The sequence below is a fragment of the Salvelinus fontinalis genome, chromosome 28, assembly GCF_029448725.1.
Source record: "Salvelinus fontinalis isolate EN_2023a chromosome 28, ASM2944872v1, whole genome shotgun sequence".
NCBI classification, from domain to species: domain Eukaryota; kingdom Metazoa; phylum Chordata; class Actinopteri; order Salmoniformes; family Salmonidae; genus Salvelinus; species Salvelinus fontinalis.
In genome coordinates this window covers 36,057,833-36,074,897 of record NC_074692.1, presented here as the reverse complement: position 1 = coordinate 36,074,897, position 17,065 = coordinate 36,057,833, and the positions used below count along the sequence as shown (strand labels likewise).

The 17,065-nt window shown below is 44.4% G+C and overlaps 1 protein-coding gene across 3 annotated transcripts in view; it reads right to left on the bottom strand.

Annotated features, from left to right (window-relative positions):
- The window catches only part of LOC129826645 (uncharacterized), a 53,223-nt gene that overhangs the window by 34,680 nt on the left and 1,478 nt on the right, over positions 1–17,065 (bottom strand). The window contains exons 1-8 of one of the 3 annotated variants that reach the window (XM_055887598.1): positions 15,661–15,814; positions 15,124–15,203; positions 14,939–15,015; positions 10,125–10,147; positions 9,905–9,969; positions 7,248–7,612; positions 6,655–6,793; positions 311–484 (exon numbers count right to left, since the gene is read on the bottom strand). In XM_055887598.1, coding sequence (XP_055743573.1) covers positions 311–484; positions 6,655–6,793; positions 7,248–7,612; positions 9,905–9,969; positions 10,125–10,147; positions 14,939–15,015; positions 15,124–15,203; positions 15,661–15,755 — 1,018 coding nt within the window. In that variant the 5' untranslated portion in view covers positions 15,756–15,814. Of the gene's footprint in view, positions 1–310; positions 485–6,654; positions 6,794–7,247; positions 7,613–9,904; positions 9,970–10,124; positions 10,148–14,938; positions 15,016–15,123; positions 15,204–15,660; positions 15,815–17,065 lie in introns of those variants that run through there. The other 2 variants (XM_055887599.1, XM_055887600.1) reach the window with 2 other exon arrangements.

Below are 17,065 nucleotides of genomic sequence, written 5' to 3'. Positions count from 1 at the left end.
ATATTTCACTCAGATCTTCACGGACGTCCAGCCCCCAGCCAGGCAGTGTTGCAGCAGGAGGTGGAATAACTTGTTTTTTGACTTTGTGTGATTAATTTACCAGCTATGAAAGCAGCTTCTGCAGCCTTTATTTTAATATAAATGTGATCATACTTGACTATTTTTATTCACAAATTTTACCCACCAATGCCAGAATCTACCCACATTTGGCAGGTGTTAATTTTAGGCCCTGTGTGTGAGTATCTATAAAGTTATCTGAAACTAACTGAAGTGACAGATTGCTGCCCACCACCCTCCTCCAATGTCTTACCTGCGTTGTCGACCATGTTGATGTCGGGGCCCAGCGACAGCATGCCTCTGATCCACTGGGTGTCTCCTTGCATTGCTGCAATGTGGAGTAGAGTCTCCCCGTAACGGTTCTTCCGGTGGAGGACATTCAGACGGGTGATGCCCCGCATGCTCTGGCATTGACCATGGTTCACACCTGAGGAGAGCATAGGAAGGGCGACGCGGTGAAAAACCATTGTGTTCAGTGCAACGTTTACCATAAACCTCATCATAAACCTCAGGCTTACTGGAATCTGGCAGCATGATTTAATTTGAAACTTCTCTTCAACGATGTGCGGTATAAAGGAGGTGATTATTTAACTAGTTTAGTACACTGAGCAATACATAGTCAACTCGTTTTAATTGTTGAAGAAAAGCTTTTACATCACAGTAAATGTCTCCCTAAAGTATAGGTAGACCATCCCCTCTCTCCACTGGGATTCTCTGCCTCTAACCCTATTACAGGGGCTGAGTCACTGGCTTACTGGTGCTCTTTCATGCCGTCCCTGGGAGGGGTGCGTCACTTGAGTGGGTTGAGTTACTGACGTGATCTTCCTGTCTGGGTTGGCGCCCCCCCTTGGTTTGTGCTGTGGTGGAGATCTTTGTTGGCTATACTCGGCCTTGTCTCAGGATTATAAGTTGGTGGTTGAAGATATCCCTCTAGTGGTGCGGGGGCTGTGCTTTGGCAAAGTGGGTGGGGTTATATCCTTCCTATTTGGCCCTGTCCGGGGTATCTTCGGATGGGGCCACAGTGTCTCCTGACCGCTCCTGTCTCAGCCTCCAGTATTTATGCTGCAGTAGTTTGTGTCGGGGGGCTAGGGTCAGTTGGTTATACCTGGAGTACTTCTCCTGTCTTATCCAGTGTCCTGTGTGAATTTAAGTATGCTCTCTCTAATTCTCTCGTTCTCTCTTTCTTTCTCTCTCTCTGAGAACCTGAGCCCTAGGACCATACGTCAGGACTACCGGGCATGATGACTCCTTGCTGTCCCCAGTCCGCCTGGCCTTGTTGCTGTTCCGGTTTCAGCTGTTCTGCCTGCGGTTATAGAACCGCAACCTGTCCCAGACCTGTTGTTTTTCAACTCTTAATGATCGGCTATGAAAAGCCAACTGAAAATTATTCATGATTATTATTTGACCATGCTTGTCACTTATGAACATTTTTGAACATCTTGGCATAGTTCTGTTATAATCTCCACCCGGCACAGCCAGAAGAGGACTGGCCACCCCTCATAGCCTGGTTCCTCTCTAGGTTTCTTCCTAGGTTTTGGCCTTTCTAGGGAGTTTTTCCTAGCCACCGTGCTTCTACACCTACATTACTAGCTGTTTGGGGTTTTAGGCTGGGTTTCTGTACAGCACTTCGAGATATTAGCTGATGTACGAAGGGCTATATAAAATAAACTTGATTGATTGATTTTTATTTATTTTTATTTTACCGTTATTTTACCAGGTAAGTTGACTGAGAACACGTTCTCATTTGCAGCAACGACCTGGGGAATAGTTACAGGGGAGAGGAGGGGGATGAATGAGCCAATTGTAAACTGGGGATTATTAGGTGACCATGATGGTTTGAGTGGCAAAAATTGGGAATTAGCCAGGACACCGGGGTTAACACCCCTACTCTTACGATAAGTGCCATGGGATCTTTAATGACCTCAGAGAGTCAGGACACCCGTTTAACGTCCCAAACCCGAAAGACGGCACCCTATACAGGACAGTCTTCCCAATCACTGCCCTGGGGAATTGGGATATTTTTTAGACCAGAGGAAAGAGTGCCTCCTACTGGCCTTCCAACACCACTTCCAGCAGCATCTGGTCTCCCATCCAGGGACTGACCAGGACCAACCCTGCTTAGCTTCAGAAGCAAGCCAGCAGTGGTATGCAGGGTGGTATGCTGCTGGTATTGATTGATTGACCATAGAGATCCGATGAAATTACTAAAGGGGCTAACTCTAACCCTTACAGTATAGGTAGACTCAGCTAACTAACCCCTACAGTATAGGTAGACACAGCTAACTAACCCTTACAGTATAGGTAGACTCGGCTAACTAACCCTTACAGTATAGGTATACTCAGCTAACTAACCCTTACAGTATAGGTAGACTCAGCTAACTAACCCTTACAGTATAGGTATACTGTACTCAGCTAACCCTTACAGTACAGGTAGATTCAGCTAACTAACCCTTACAGTATAGGTAGACTCAGCTAACTAACCCTTACAGTACAGGTAGACTCAGCTAACTAACCCTTACAGTATAGGTAGACTCAGCTAACTAACCCTTACAGTACAGGTAGACTCGGCTAACTAACCCTTACAGTATAGGTAGACTCGGCTAACTAACCCTTACAGTATAGGTAGACTCAGCTAACTAACCCTTACAGTATAGGTAGACTCAGCTAGCTAACCCTTACAGTATAGGTAGACTCAGCTAACTAACCCTAACCCTTACAGTACAGGTAGACTCAGCTAACTAACCCTAACCCTTACAGTACAGGTAGACTCGGCTAACTAACCCTTACAGTATAGCTAGACTCAGCTAACTAACCCTTACAGTATAGGTAGACTCAGCTAACTAACCCTTACGGTATAGGTAGACTCAGCTAACTAACCCTTACAGTACAGGTACTCAGCTAACTAACCCTTACAGTATAGGTAGACTCAGCTAACTAACCCTTACATTATGGGTAGGCTCAGCTAACCATAACTCTAACCCTTACAGTATAGGTAGACTCAGCTAACTAACCCTTACAGTATAGGTAGACTCAGCTAACTAACCCTTACAGTACAGGTAGACTCAGCTAACTAACCCTTACAGTATAGGTAGACTCAGCTAACTAACCCTTACAGTACAGGTAGACTCGGCTAACTAACCCTTACAGTATAGGTAGACTCGGCTAACTAACCCTTACAGTATAGGTAGACTCAGCTAACTAACCCTTACAGTATAGGTAGACTCAGCTAGCTAACCCTTACAGTATAGGTAGACTCAGCTAACTAACCCTAACCCTTACAGTACAGGTAGACTCAGCTAACTAACCCTAACCCTTACAGTACAGGTAGACTCGGCTAACTAACCCTTACAGTATAGCTAGACTCAGCTAACTAACCCTTACAGTATAGGTAGACTCAGCTAACTAACCCTTACAGTATAGGTAGACTCAGCTAACTAACCCTTACAGTATAGATAGACTCAGCTAACTAACCCTTACAGTATAGGTAGACTCAGCTAACTAACCCTTACAGTACAGGTAGACTCAGCTATTGACATAATCAAGGTGGGCCCTACTGTGGAGGCTACTCAGACAGCCAAGTCCCCCAAATAAACATCCAAGGCCTCTTTAACCAAAACATTTAAATTGAAACCAACTATTTTAGATTGGGGACAAAAATCAAAGAGAGTAGGGGCCCGCCCTGCCTATCCAAAGATAGGGGAAACACTGCTACATATACATTAAATGTGCATGTAAATGAATGTATACACTGCTATCTGCACGGCTATCTGTATGTCAGTTTTATAGCCCTGCTTACAGCCATACTCAGCCATCCACACAATCAGAACATTTTCAATAAGGTCCAGTACAGCATGTACTAAAACATGGGAACTGAAGTAGGGAGCTGGACTGGGGAGCTGTCGGGGAGTGGGAGGCTTGTTTTCATGCCTGTGTCTTTGTAACACACAGGCCTAGGGGCTGGAAAACACTGGTCATTGTATGTTACTGCTGTAGGATGCAGATGCACACACGGCAAGGAATGTTTTATCATTCACTGGAGTCAATGGTGGCACACATTCCCCTCAACATACACTTTCCCTCATTATGCCTCCGGCCTCCTATGGGCCGTCCAGGTCAAAGGTTAAGTTGAGTACTATATAGGGAATAGGGTGCCATTTGGGACGTGCCTGTCTACATTTCACAGCTTCGTAAACCTGAACAAATTATACCAGACGTAGAGTAACAATACCAGGCAATATGTTTGCTGGTTGATGCTGTAGAATGGCTCCGAGAGCTGTCAAATAGTCGATGGCTGTAAAATAAGTTACTACGCAAATCAAATGCATGGTGTTCTGTGTGTCATGTGCCATTGTGTGGTGTCTTGGCCCCCGCCCCACGAAAATAAGTTCCTCACTTTTCCCCCATGAAATTGCAGAAATTAATTTATTACATCCCAGTTGGGAATTAAGCCCAGAAGACAGGCTTACTGTATATCTGGTTAGGCCCAGAAGACAGGCTTACTGTATATCTGGTCAGGCCCAGAAGACAGGCTTACTGTATATCTGGTCAGGCCCAGAAAACAAGTGGATTGATTGCTGCTATACTGACTCCACCTAGTGTTCATCTGAAGAACTTCACCCAGCACCTTATTCATACATCCTGTTGTCCCATTCGTGCATATTACATCCTCTTCATACAATATGTCTCTATCCGTTCATACGTTAGTCACATGCACTCTCTGACAGCACTAGGCAGATTATGACAAAACTTGAGTAAATGATGCGTCTTGCCATAGAGATCAGACAAAAGGACACAGATATTTAAAATTTTATTTAACTAGGCAAGTCGGTTAAGAAAAAATTGTTTGTTTTCAATGACAGCCTAGGAACAGTGGGTTAACTGCCTTGTTCAGGGGCAGAACGACAGATTTTTACCTCGTCAGCTCAGGGTTGGAGGCAGGGCTTTCTCCTATAGAGCTACATTTTTATGGAATGGTCTGCCAATCCATGTGAGAGGCACAGACTCAGTCTCAACCTTTGAGTCTTTACTGAAGACTCATATCTTCAGTAGGTCCTATGATTGAGTGTAGTCTGGCCCAGTGGTGCAAAGGTGAACGGCAAGGCACTGGAGTGACGAACCATCCTTACAGTCTCTGCCTGGCTGGCTTCCCTCTCGCCACTGGGATTCTCTACCTCTGACCCCATCGCGCTCCCATGCCGTCCCTATGAGGGGTGCATCACGTCATATCAGGCTTTTTTTCCACTAAACTCGACATGAGTAGGTTGAGTGACTGACATGATCTTCCTGTCCGGTTTTGCGCCCACCCAGGCTTGTGCAATGGGGGAGATCTTCATGGGCTATACTTGGCCCAGTCTCAGAGTGGGGTTATATGCTGCCTGGTTGGCCCTGTCCGGGATAAATTTGGTCGCTCTCTCTCTCCCTCCCTCCCCCTCTCTCTCCCTCCCCCTCCCTCCCGGAGGACCTGAGGCCCAAGAACATGCCTCAGGACTACCTGGCCTGATGACTCCTGGCTGTCCCCGTCCCCAGTCCACCTGGTCGTGCTGCTGATCCAGTTACTAATGTTCTGCCTGCGGCAATGGAACCCTGACCTGTTCACCGGACGTGCTACCTTGTACCGGACCTCCTGTTTCGATCCTCTCTCTTCCTCTCTCTACCGCAACTGCTGTCTTGACCTCTGAATGATCGGCTATGAAAAGCCAACTGACATTTACTCCTGAGGTACTGACCTGTTGCACCCTCTACAACCACTGTGATTATTATTTGACCCTGCTGGTCATCTATGAACATTTGAACATCTTGAAGAACGATCTGGCCTTAATGGCAATGTACTCGTATAATCTCCACTTGGCACAGCCAGAAGGAGACTGGCCACCCCTCAGAGCCTGGTTCCTTTCTAGATTTCTTCCTAGGTTCCTGCCTTTCTAGGGAGTTTTTCCTAGCCACCGTGCTTTTACATCTGCATTGCTTGCTGTTTGGGGTTTTAGGCTGGGTTTCTGTATAAGCACTTTGTGACAACTGCTGATATAAAAAGGGCTTTATAAAGACATTTGATTGATTGATTCTGGCACCGAATGACCGATCTGTGGAGAAAGGTCTCTCAACGCAATATTTTCCAGACAAGTACCTAAAACAAAACTGAGCCTATTTGCCAATAAACAATAATGTGGGCGGGGTCTGGCACATAAATGCATATCATTCAGTCAAGGATATTCGTATTGTAACAAAATATGGTACACGTTACAAACACTGTCAAGACTCAAAATATGCAAGAACATTTATATCAATCACACGGTGGCACCTTAACAGGCAGATGTTTATATCTCTTGACCTGTTAAGACTCAGAGTGATGAAATTTGGCACACATGCTCAGGGATAGGAGTCTAGCTAACCCACGCGATATTTCAGACACCACTGGCCTGATTTTCAGGACACTTGAGTGAATGATGCGTCTTGCCATAGAGATCCGGCATTAACAAAATTACACTGATTTTGCCCAAGGGGGGTGCTGCATCATTCATGTGGGAAGGCATGTTTACTGTTGCCTTGTTTGAATTGTCTCAATACAACATTCAATGGTGAATATTATCCTATGCCTACCTCTCAGTGTCCCTAGCTTGTTGCTGGTGGAACTATTATCTCCATTTTCCTGCTTCTGGCTGTCAGTCTGCCTGGTCTGTCTGGCTGGTTCGCCGGTCTCCTGCTTCTGGCTGTCAGTCTGCCTGGTCTGTCTGTTCTCCTAACAATGAAAAACGTGGACCAGCAATCATTTGATGTAATGGCTATTGAAATCTTTGTTTGTTCACTATTAACTTCAAGCCCCCTTTCACTGTTTTTAATGGAAGTGGAGAGAGTTGAGCATGTTTCCCACAGAATTCAATCCTAATTGAATAGGATCTCTATGGTGTTCCCTTTAACTGTATACTGGTCTCCTGATTCTGTCTGTCGTTGCCCCTGCTCTGTCTGGCCTGAAAACAGGGGACCAGCAATCACTGAATGTAATTGCAATTTAAGTCTTTGTTTACTTTTGACTTCAAGCACCCTTTCACTAGAGAGAGGCGCCAGTCTGTTTGTGCTGTCACGCCATCTCCTTGTCACTCTTTGACATGACATCACAAACAGCCTGGCACTCCATCTACCCTCACACTGTTTTCACGCAAAAGGAAAGTGTTCAGGATGTTCACTCCCTTTACCTGTTTGTTCTCCTGTTCCTGGTTGTCATTGTTTCTGGTCCCTCTGTTCTGCCTGGTTGGTCTGATTTCTTCCATTGGTCTGGTCTGTCTACTCCCTTGTGTCTGACTGTCAGTCAGCCTGGTCTGTCTCTTGGGCTCTGCACCTATCTCCTTCTGTGAGAAGTCACAACCCCCGCCACCCCGGGGAACATTTTTGGGATTATGTCCAAGGGTCCGCTGTGTACCCTCCCTCTCTACCTGTGTCTTAGCTACCGTCGCTGCTCTCTTCGAACGTCTGGTAGAGGTACCACTCCCAACGTGCTGTGAGAGACACTCAGGCACTGACCCCTCAGAGGGATCCTCTTCTATCATCCCCTCACTGTCTTCTGTAAAGCATCAATGAAAAAACAACATATGCAGGTAAATAGGTGTTGTTAGCCTTATAGTATTAATCTGTGATGTATCATACAGAGGACAAATAGCATACTGGCAGAAATAAATGATAGTAGACTTTGATAATTCTTCTGTCATATACTGAACAAAAATATAAAAACGCAAAACCCAACGCCCCTTACCTTACAGTTCAAATTAGGAAATCCGTCAATTTAAATAAATTCATTAGTTCCTATGGTCCTATGGATTTCACATGACTGCGTTGCCCCACGGACTCCTGGGTGGCGCAGTGGTCTAGGGCACTGCATCGCAGTGCTAGCTGCGCCACCAGAGTCTCTGGGTTCGCGCCCAGGCTCTGTCGCAGCCGGCCGCAACCGGGAGGTCCGTGGGGCGACGCACAATTGGCATAGCGTCGTCCGGGTTAGGGAGGGTTTGGCCGGTAGGGATATCCTTGTCTCAGTATGTAAAATGTAATAAAATGTATGCACTCTACTGTAAGTCGCTCTGGATAAGAGCGTCTGCTAAATGACTAAAATGTAAATGACTGGAAATACAGATATGCATCTGTTGGACACAGATACCTTAAAAAAGGTAAGGGGCGTGGATCAGAAAACCAGTCAGTATCTGGTGTGACCACCATTTGCCTCATGCAGCGCAACACATCTCCTTCGCATAGAGTTGATCAGGCTGTTGATTGTGGCCTGTGGAATATTGTCCCACTCCTCTATAATAGCTGTGTGAAGTTGCTGGATATTGTCGAAAACTGGAACACGCTGTCGTACCGGTTGATCCAGAGCACTCCAAACAAGCACAATGGTTGACATGTCTAGTGAGTATGCAGGCCAGATCCTTGCGACATGGGGCCGTGCATTATCATGCTGAAACATGAGGTGTTGGCGGCAGATGAATGGCACGACAATAGGCCTCAGGATCTCGTCACGGTATCTCTCTGCATTCAAATTGCCTTATATAAAATGCAATTGTGTTCGTTGTCCGTAGCTTATGCCTGCCCATACCATAACCCCACCGCCACCATGGGGCACTGTGTTCACAACGTTGACATCAGCAAACCGCTCTCCCACACGATGCCATACACGTGGTCTGCGGTTGTAGGACGCACTGCCAAATTCTCTAAAACAACATTGGAGGTCACTTACGTTAGAGAAATTAACATTCAATTCTCTGGCAACAGCTCTAGTGGACATTCCTGCAGTCAGCATGCCAATTGCACATTCCCTCACAACTTGAGACATCTGTGGCATTGTGTTCCGTGACAAAACCGCACATTTTGGAATGGCCTTTTATTGTCCCCAGCACAAGGTGAATTTTTTTTTGTGCCTATAGAACATTTCAGGAATCTTTTATTTAATCTTATGAAGCATAGTACCAACACTTTGTAGTGTTTATATTTTTGTTCAGTTTAGTTTGCGCATACTGATTTACCAAATAGCACCACCAAGTGGAAGCAAATACACCGTTTTGATTGAGTCTCTGGAAAGTGTCAGACGAGCAATGACGGTGAAGGAAAATTATATTATTTACCCGTTATGCTATCAGAGAAAGATAATCCCAAATAAATACTGAGCAAGACAATATCCTAGAGACATTAGGAGTCACAATAGTTATACAAGCTATATTGTTCCTTGGCTTGCATGTGTACAAGAGCTTCTACATGACACGCTGCATTGGCTTGCATCCCAAATGGATTCCTATTTCCTATATAGTGCACACTGAGCACTATGGGCCCTTTGTTAAAGTGAGTGTACTACATAGGGAATAAGGTACAATTTGGGACGCCCACATTGGGTTACAGTACCAGTCAAACGTTTTGGACACACCTACTCATTCCAGGGTTCTTCAGAGTGTGCAAAGCTGTCATCAAGGCAAAAGGTGGCTACTTTGAAGAATCTCAAATATAACATATATTTTGATTTGTTTAACACTTTTCTGGTTACTACAGGATTCCATATATGTTATTTCATAGTTTTGATGTCTTCACTATTATTCTACAATGTAGAAAATAGTAAAAATAAAGAAAAACCCTTGAGTGTATCCAAACTTTGTGACATCAGCTGATGTAAGAAGGGCTTAATAAATACATTTGATTGATTGATACTGTAAGTGAATCCAAAAGCAGTTGCTTCATTCTACAACTGGTGATAAACTCCCATAAATGAAATCTTCAGTAGAACTAGATAGGGCAGGCACACATTCAGAGTGTAATCTGTGCAAATGCCAGCTAGCACTGCAGCCTTGAACACTCACACTCTCTCACACACACACACCTCCATCATGTCCTTGAGCGATAATACTGTCCATTCCCTTCTCGTCATCTGGAATCCCAGAACTCCTAGCGTTGAAAAGGGAGGAAATTAGTAAGTAATCAACAGGGAAGTAAGTAGAATGGTATTTCCTCATTAAATAAGTCTAACGTTACACAGTTAACCATAAACATGCACCGATAACTAAAATGTAATATGATATAGCTAAATGGATTATACACACCTTGACAAATATGGGGATTGGATCTGCAGAAGGAAAACATTTTCAAAACACATTCGAATCAAAAAAACACGTAGGCTAGGACTTTATTTTGTGACAACCACTATTGCTGCACTAGCCCAATCGCTTCCGAGGTTCCCATCCAGACTTTCATGCGAATATTCTAGAATCCACATAAATTAATATGCAATATGCAAATTTCCCCCCCAGAGATGTTTCCATCACCTGTTGCTCACATGTTTTTGTTTGTAAATTTTCCTGAGTTTTCCCCCCATTCACAGCATTCAGACGCAGCTGGGAATTTTATTGACAGCGCATTTGCCCTTAGTTTAGGGATCCCCATTGTTCCTCTGGATATGCCCTTCCCTGTGCATGCCCTAGATCACAGGTGTCAAACTCATTCCACGGGGGGCCGAGTGTCTGCGGGTTTTCGCTCCTCCCTTGTACTTGATTGATGAATTAACATCACTAATTAGTTAGGAACTCCCCACACCTGGTTGTCTAGGGCTTTATTGAAAGGAAAAACCAAAAACCTGCAGACACTAGGCCCTCCGTGGAATGAGTTTGACACCCCTGCCCTAGATAGTCAACCATTAGGATCAGGGCTGATTAGGGAGGCCACCGCTCCACTGAGCATGGTTACGCAGGAGGGTCACAAGGAGAGAATTTGTTTTTTCCTTATTGATTCTCCTGCGTTTCCCGTGGTGCTGGGCGTACCCTGGTTGGCCTGTCATGACCCCACTATTTCGTGGCAACAGAGGGCTCTCAAGGGGTGGTCACGAAAGTGCTCAGGGAGGTGTTTAGGGGTTGCTGTCGGTGCTACTACGGTGGAAAGTCCAGACCAGGTCTCCACCGTGCGCATCCCCTCTGAATATGCCAATTTGACTCTCGCCTTCTGTAAGAAGAAGGCGACTCAATGACCACCCCATCGATGGGGGGATTGTGCGATAAATCTCCTGGTAGACGCAGCACTTCCCAGCCGTCACAGGAGGAGACGGTGGCTATGGAAACATATGTCTTCGAATCCCTGGGGCAGGGATACATTCGGCCCTCCACTTCACCTACCTCGAGTTTCTTTTTTGTGAAGAAGAAGGATGGAGGTCTGCGCCCGTGCATTGACTATCGAGGTATCAACCAAATCACTGTGAGGTACAGCTACCCGCTGCCTCTCATAGCCAGTGCGATAGTCAATGCTTCTTCACAAAATTGGATCTCAGGAGCGCTTACAACCTTGTGCGTATCCGGGAGGGGGACGAGTGGAAGACAGCATTTAGTACCACCTCAGGGCATTATGAGTACCTCGTCATGCTGTACGGGTTGATGAATGCTCCATCAGTCTTCCAGGCATTTGTAGATGTGATTTTCCGGGACCTGCACGGGCAGGGTGTAGTGGTGTATATCGACGACAATCTGATATACTCCGCTACACACGCCGAGCATGTGTCCCTGGTGCGCAGGGTGCTTGGTCGACTGTTGGAGCATGACCTATACGTCAAGGCTGAGAAATGTCTGTTCTTCCAACAGTCCGTCTCCTTCCTAGGGTACCGCATTTCCGCTTCAGGGGTGGAGATGGAGAGTGACCGCATTTCAGCTGTGCGTAATTGGCCGACTCCCACCACGGTAAAGGAAGTGCGGCGGTTTCTAGGGTTTGCCAACTACTACCGGAGGTTTATCCGGGGCTTTGGTCAGGTAGCAGCTCCTATTACCTCACTGCTGAAGGGGGGACCGGTGCAACTTTTGGTCACCTGAAGGCTCTGTTTACCTCGACTCCCGTGCTGGCTCATCCGGATCCCTCTTTGGCGTTCATAGTGGAGGTGAACATGTGAGGTATGAATTTACTCACATAAAAACTGTGGCTGGAAACGTGGTTACAGACACTAACTACTTTAGTGCCTGTTGACGAATGGTATCTTCTGGTCAGAGGAGTTGTTAAGAACCCAGACGCTCGTTCTGAACGTTAAAACAGAAAAACATCCTATGGCGTTCTGCATTAGCATCGAACAGCCCCCGTGATATGCAACTTTTCAGGGAAGCTAGAAACCAGTATACACAGGCAGTTAGAAAAGCCAAGGCTAGCTTTTTCAAGCAGAAATTTGCTTCCTGCAACACAAACTCAAAAAAGTTCTGGGACACTGTAAAGTCCATGGAGAATAAGAACACCTCCACCCAGCTTCCAACTGCACTGAAGATAGGAAACACTGTCACCACCGACAAATCCACTATAATTGAGAATTTCAACAAGCATTTTTCTACGGCTGGCCATGCTTTCCACCTGGCCTCCCCTCTGCTACTCGCCCACGCCTTCCCCATTTCTCTTTCTCCCAAATACAGTCAGCTGATGTTCTGAAAGAGCTGCAAAATCTGGACCCTTACAAATCAGCCAGGCTAGATAATCTGGACCCTTTCTTTCTAAAACTATCTGCCGAAATTGTTGCCACCCCTATTACCAGCCTTTTCAACCTCTCTTTCGTGTCGTCTGAGATTCCCAAAGATTGGAAAGCAGCTGCGGTTATCCCCCTCTTCAAAGGGGGGGACACTCTTGACCCAAACAGCTACAGACCTATATCTATCCTACCCTGCCTTTCTAAGGTCTTCGAAAGCCAAGTCAACAAACAGATTACCGACCATTTCAAATCACACCACACCTTCTCCGCTATGCAATCTGGTTTCAGAGCTGGTCATGGGTGCACCTCAGCCACGCTCAAGGTCATAAACGATATCTTAACCGCTATCGATAGGAAACAGTACTGTGCAGCCATATTCATTGACCTGGCCAAGGCTTTTGACTCTGTCAATCACCACATCCTCATCGGCAGACTCGACAGCCTTGGTTTCTCTAATGATTGCCTCGCCTGGCTCACCAACTACTTCTCTGATCGAGTTCAGTGTGTCAAATCGGAGGGTCTGTTGTCCGGACCTCTGGCAGTCTCTATGGGGGTGCCACAGGGTTCAATTCTTGGACCGACTCTCTTCTCTGTATACATCAATGATGTCGCTCTTGCTGCTGGTGAGTCTCTGATCCACCTCTACGCAGACGACACTATTCTGTATACTTCTGGCCCTTCTTTTGACACTGTGTTAACAACCCTCCAGGCAAGCTTCAATGCCATACAACTCTCCTTCCGTGGCCTCCAATTGCTCTTAAATACAAGTAAAACTAAATGCATGCTCTTCAACCGATCGCTGCCTGCACCTGCCTGCCTGTCCAACATCACTACTCTGGACGGCTCTGACTTAGAATATGTGGACAACTACAAATACCTAGGTGTCTGGTTAGACTGTAAACTCTCCTTCCAGACTCACATCAAGCATCTCCAATCCAAAGTTAAATCTAGAATCGGCTTCCTATTCCGCAACAAAGCATCCTTCACTCATGCTGCCAAACATACCCTTGTAAAACTGACCATCCTACCAATCCTCGACTTCGGTGATGTCATTTACAAAATAGCCTCCAAAACCTTACTCAATAAATTGGATGCAGTCTATCACAGTGCCATCCGTTTTGTCACCAAAGCCCCATATACTACCCACGACTGCGACCTGTACGCTCTCGTTGGCTGGCCCTCGCTTCACACTCGTCGCCAAACCCACTGGCTCCAGGTCATCTACAAGACCCTGCTAGGTAAAGTTCCCCCTTATCTCAGCTCGCTGGTCACCATAGCAGCACCCACCCGTAGCACGCGCTCCAGCAGGTATATCTCTCTGGTCACCCCCAAAACCAATTCTTCCTTTGGCCGCCTCTCCTTCCAGTTCTCTGCTGCCAATGACTGGAACGAACTACAAAAATCTCTGAAACTGGAAACACTTATCTCCCTCACTAGCTTTAAGCACCAGCTGTCAGAGCAGCTCATAGATTACTGCACCTGTACATAGCCCATCTATAATTCAGCCCAAACATCTACCTCTTTACCTACTGTATTTATTTATTTTGCTCCTTTGCACCCCATTATTTCTATCTCTACTTTGCACCTTCTTCCACTGCAAACCAACCATTCCAGTGTTTTTTTACTTGCTATATTGTATTTACTTCGCCACCATGGCCATTTTTATATTTTTATTTATTAATATATTTTATTTGCCTTCACCTCCCTTATCTCACCTCACTTGCTCACATTGTATATAGACTTATTTTTCACTGTATTATTGACTGTATGTTTGTTCTACTCCATGTGTAACTATGTGTTGTTGTATGTGTCAAACTGCTTTGCTTTATCTTGGCCAGGTCGCAATTGTTTTGTAAATGAGAACGTGTTCTCAATTTGCCTACCTGGTTAAATAAAGGTGAAATAAAAAAAATTAAAAAAACACACCACTTGCGATACGTTTTTTGGGGGGCAAACATAATGAATGTATCTTTTAATATCAGCGATAAAATGATTTTCAAAAAAAACAAAAGGTTCAAATTACTACACATTTTTATACAGGGTTAGGGTTCTCTCCATGTTATATCGATTCTTTACAGCAGACAGACATCTGTGCTAATTAGATATCTAGTGTACTCCGTACCTGTGTAATAAGCTAACTGGGGAGGAAGTGTAGTTCGTCAACTGGAGGCACACACAGCTCGTGGTACTGTAAAAAATTGCTACAGTAAGTGTATATTTTTTATTTTAAAGATTATTTATCGCTGATATGAAAGAGTGTCATATCACCATATGTTTCAAAAACCTGTTTGAAAGTGATGATGACGTTTCTAAACGTTAAAAACACAACATCGGAATTGTAGTTCACATGGAGCCAACAGTGGGCGAATGTCTCCTCTGAAAACCCAACCTAAGGTGTAAAAAGGGGTTGAGAGCTACTTTTGCACAAGCTACCTTTTCAGGTGTGAGACGCACTTGGTCCAAGCCATCCAAACGTCTACAAGTCAACATCGCTATCTGAGGAGAAAACCCTAGCGGACAGACATGGTATCACATCAGAAACGATTATATTACAACAGAAACGGTGAGCTATGTCAAAGATATGGCAGTCTGAGGCCTTGATGGAAGGGCCAACCTACCGTCTATACAGCCATTGATGGTGTGTGGTGTGGAAAAAGTATGTGAGTATGGCGAGTCTAGAAAATCTGCAAGCATCAATCTGTAAAAAACAACAGGAACAAAGTAATTAATGTTAGCTAGCTAAATGGTGGCTAGCTGCTCACCAGCCATAGTAACGTAGTAACAGCTTTTCACTTTGGCACAAGAGAAAACATTTAAATAAAAATACTTTAGCCAGCTATTTAATCCACGAAAAATGTGAATTTGGCTGGAGAACTGGGTCGTCACTAGTTAACACAGCCACAAAAGCATATTTATGGATAAATCCCGCCTATTTATTTCCTTAAAATGTTACTTCAAACCTAACCCTAACCATACTGCTAACATGCAAAAAAAAAAACTATTTTATGTTCATTTATTTTTATGTTGCCAATTTTGACTTTGTGGCTGTGGTAAGTAGCGAGAACTGGGGTTTGCTAGAAGTTATCCAACTAACAACGTTAGCTAGCTAAAAGTGTCGGTAGCTAATTTAGCTACCTAGCTAAAAGTGTCCAAACCTGTCCAGGTAAAGATTTTTTTCTTCTTCTCCTTCAGAATCATCTACAATTGACGCCGACTCATTGTCGATATCAGAGAAACAACTTGTCTCCATAACATGTGTGGTAAATTGTCAATATTTACATCTAGCTAGCCAGCCACGTCGACGTTACTAGTTTGCATTAGTAATTGATGAGATTAGCGCGCGAAAGAGAAAATGTGTGACTGCAGACTGTCTCTAGGGCGTTCCTGGTGGGCGTTCCTTGCCAAGTTGAAGAAAAGTGGAAAGACTTTTTTTTCTGCCACAAGAGGGCGTAGCAGACTGAGTAGGCTACAACAGTATCCCTTGTATTCCCATGGCAGGGAAAAGATTGCGCCAAATATAATATTAGGCCTACATTTGAAAAACTCTGAGATTGAGCCTGACTTGGCAGTGGCACTCACTCAGCCTCCAATCAAAACTAGTGGTCACCAAAACAATTTTATCTTAAAAGCAGTGTTTAACAAAACCACACCGGTTTATTAAGAGAGGTGAAAGTCTTTGTTCCAGGCCAGCATAGTAGCCTACACCTTCCTACCTCAGGCTAGGAAGAGTTAAATAAATATCAGTTGAACCAGAGGTGCGTGTGTGTGTAATAAACCATCAGCCCATATTATATAATGTCTGTCACCTGCTCTCCTGGACCAAGTTTTTTGACAACTGCTTTATTATGAAATGTTCTAATCTAATACATAACTCCTTAGCAACAGAGTATGAGTGACAATACCACCAATTTATTGATAAACTCGTATGAAAACTCAACTGAAATTAATAAAATAAGGCAAAACACTGGAAAATATTTATTTTGTTTAAATAAAATGTTACAATGCAGGTATAGTAGCCAACGTTTCCATGAATCGGAAACAATTTACCTAATGCAAATGAACGAAAAAAATATAGGTTTATTATTTGCAGAAATAAATTAACAAATGATGTATCCGACTAGGTCCATGATCGGGTCGGAAAGGTTTAAATTCCGCGAAGATAGCACTGAAATACATAGGCTATAGGCTTTTTAACCATTCATTACTAATACATCATCTATTGTAGGGCTAAACATTTAAGTCTGAGAGGTTTGGAATCCTTAATCACTATGGCCTATATGCCAGGGTCATTCAATAATCCACCCATAGACATTGTGAAGCGACTTAGATAAAAGTCTGTCGATGTGTCCTTGAGCAAGGCACTTATCCCTAATTTGCTCCAGGGGCACCTTACTACTATGGCTGACCATGTAAAACAACACATTTCACTGCACCTATCCGATTTATATGACAATAAAACATATATATATATATATATATATATATATATATATATTATATATTTTAGATCGGAATAAAGAAGCACTAGGCTATAGCAGGTCAAGGCTTTTTACACAGTTT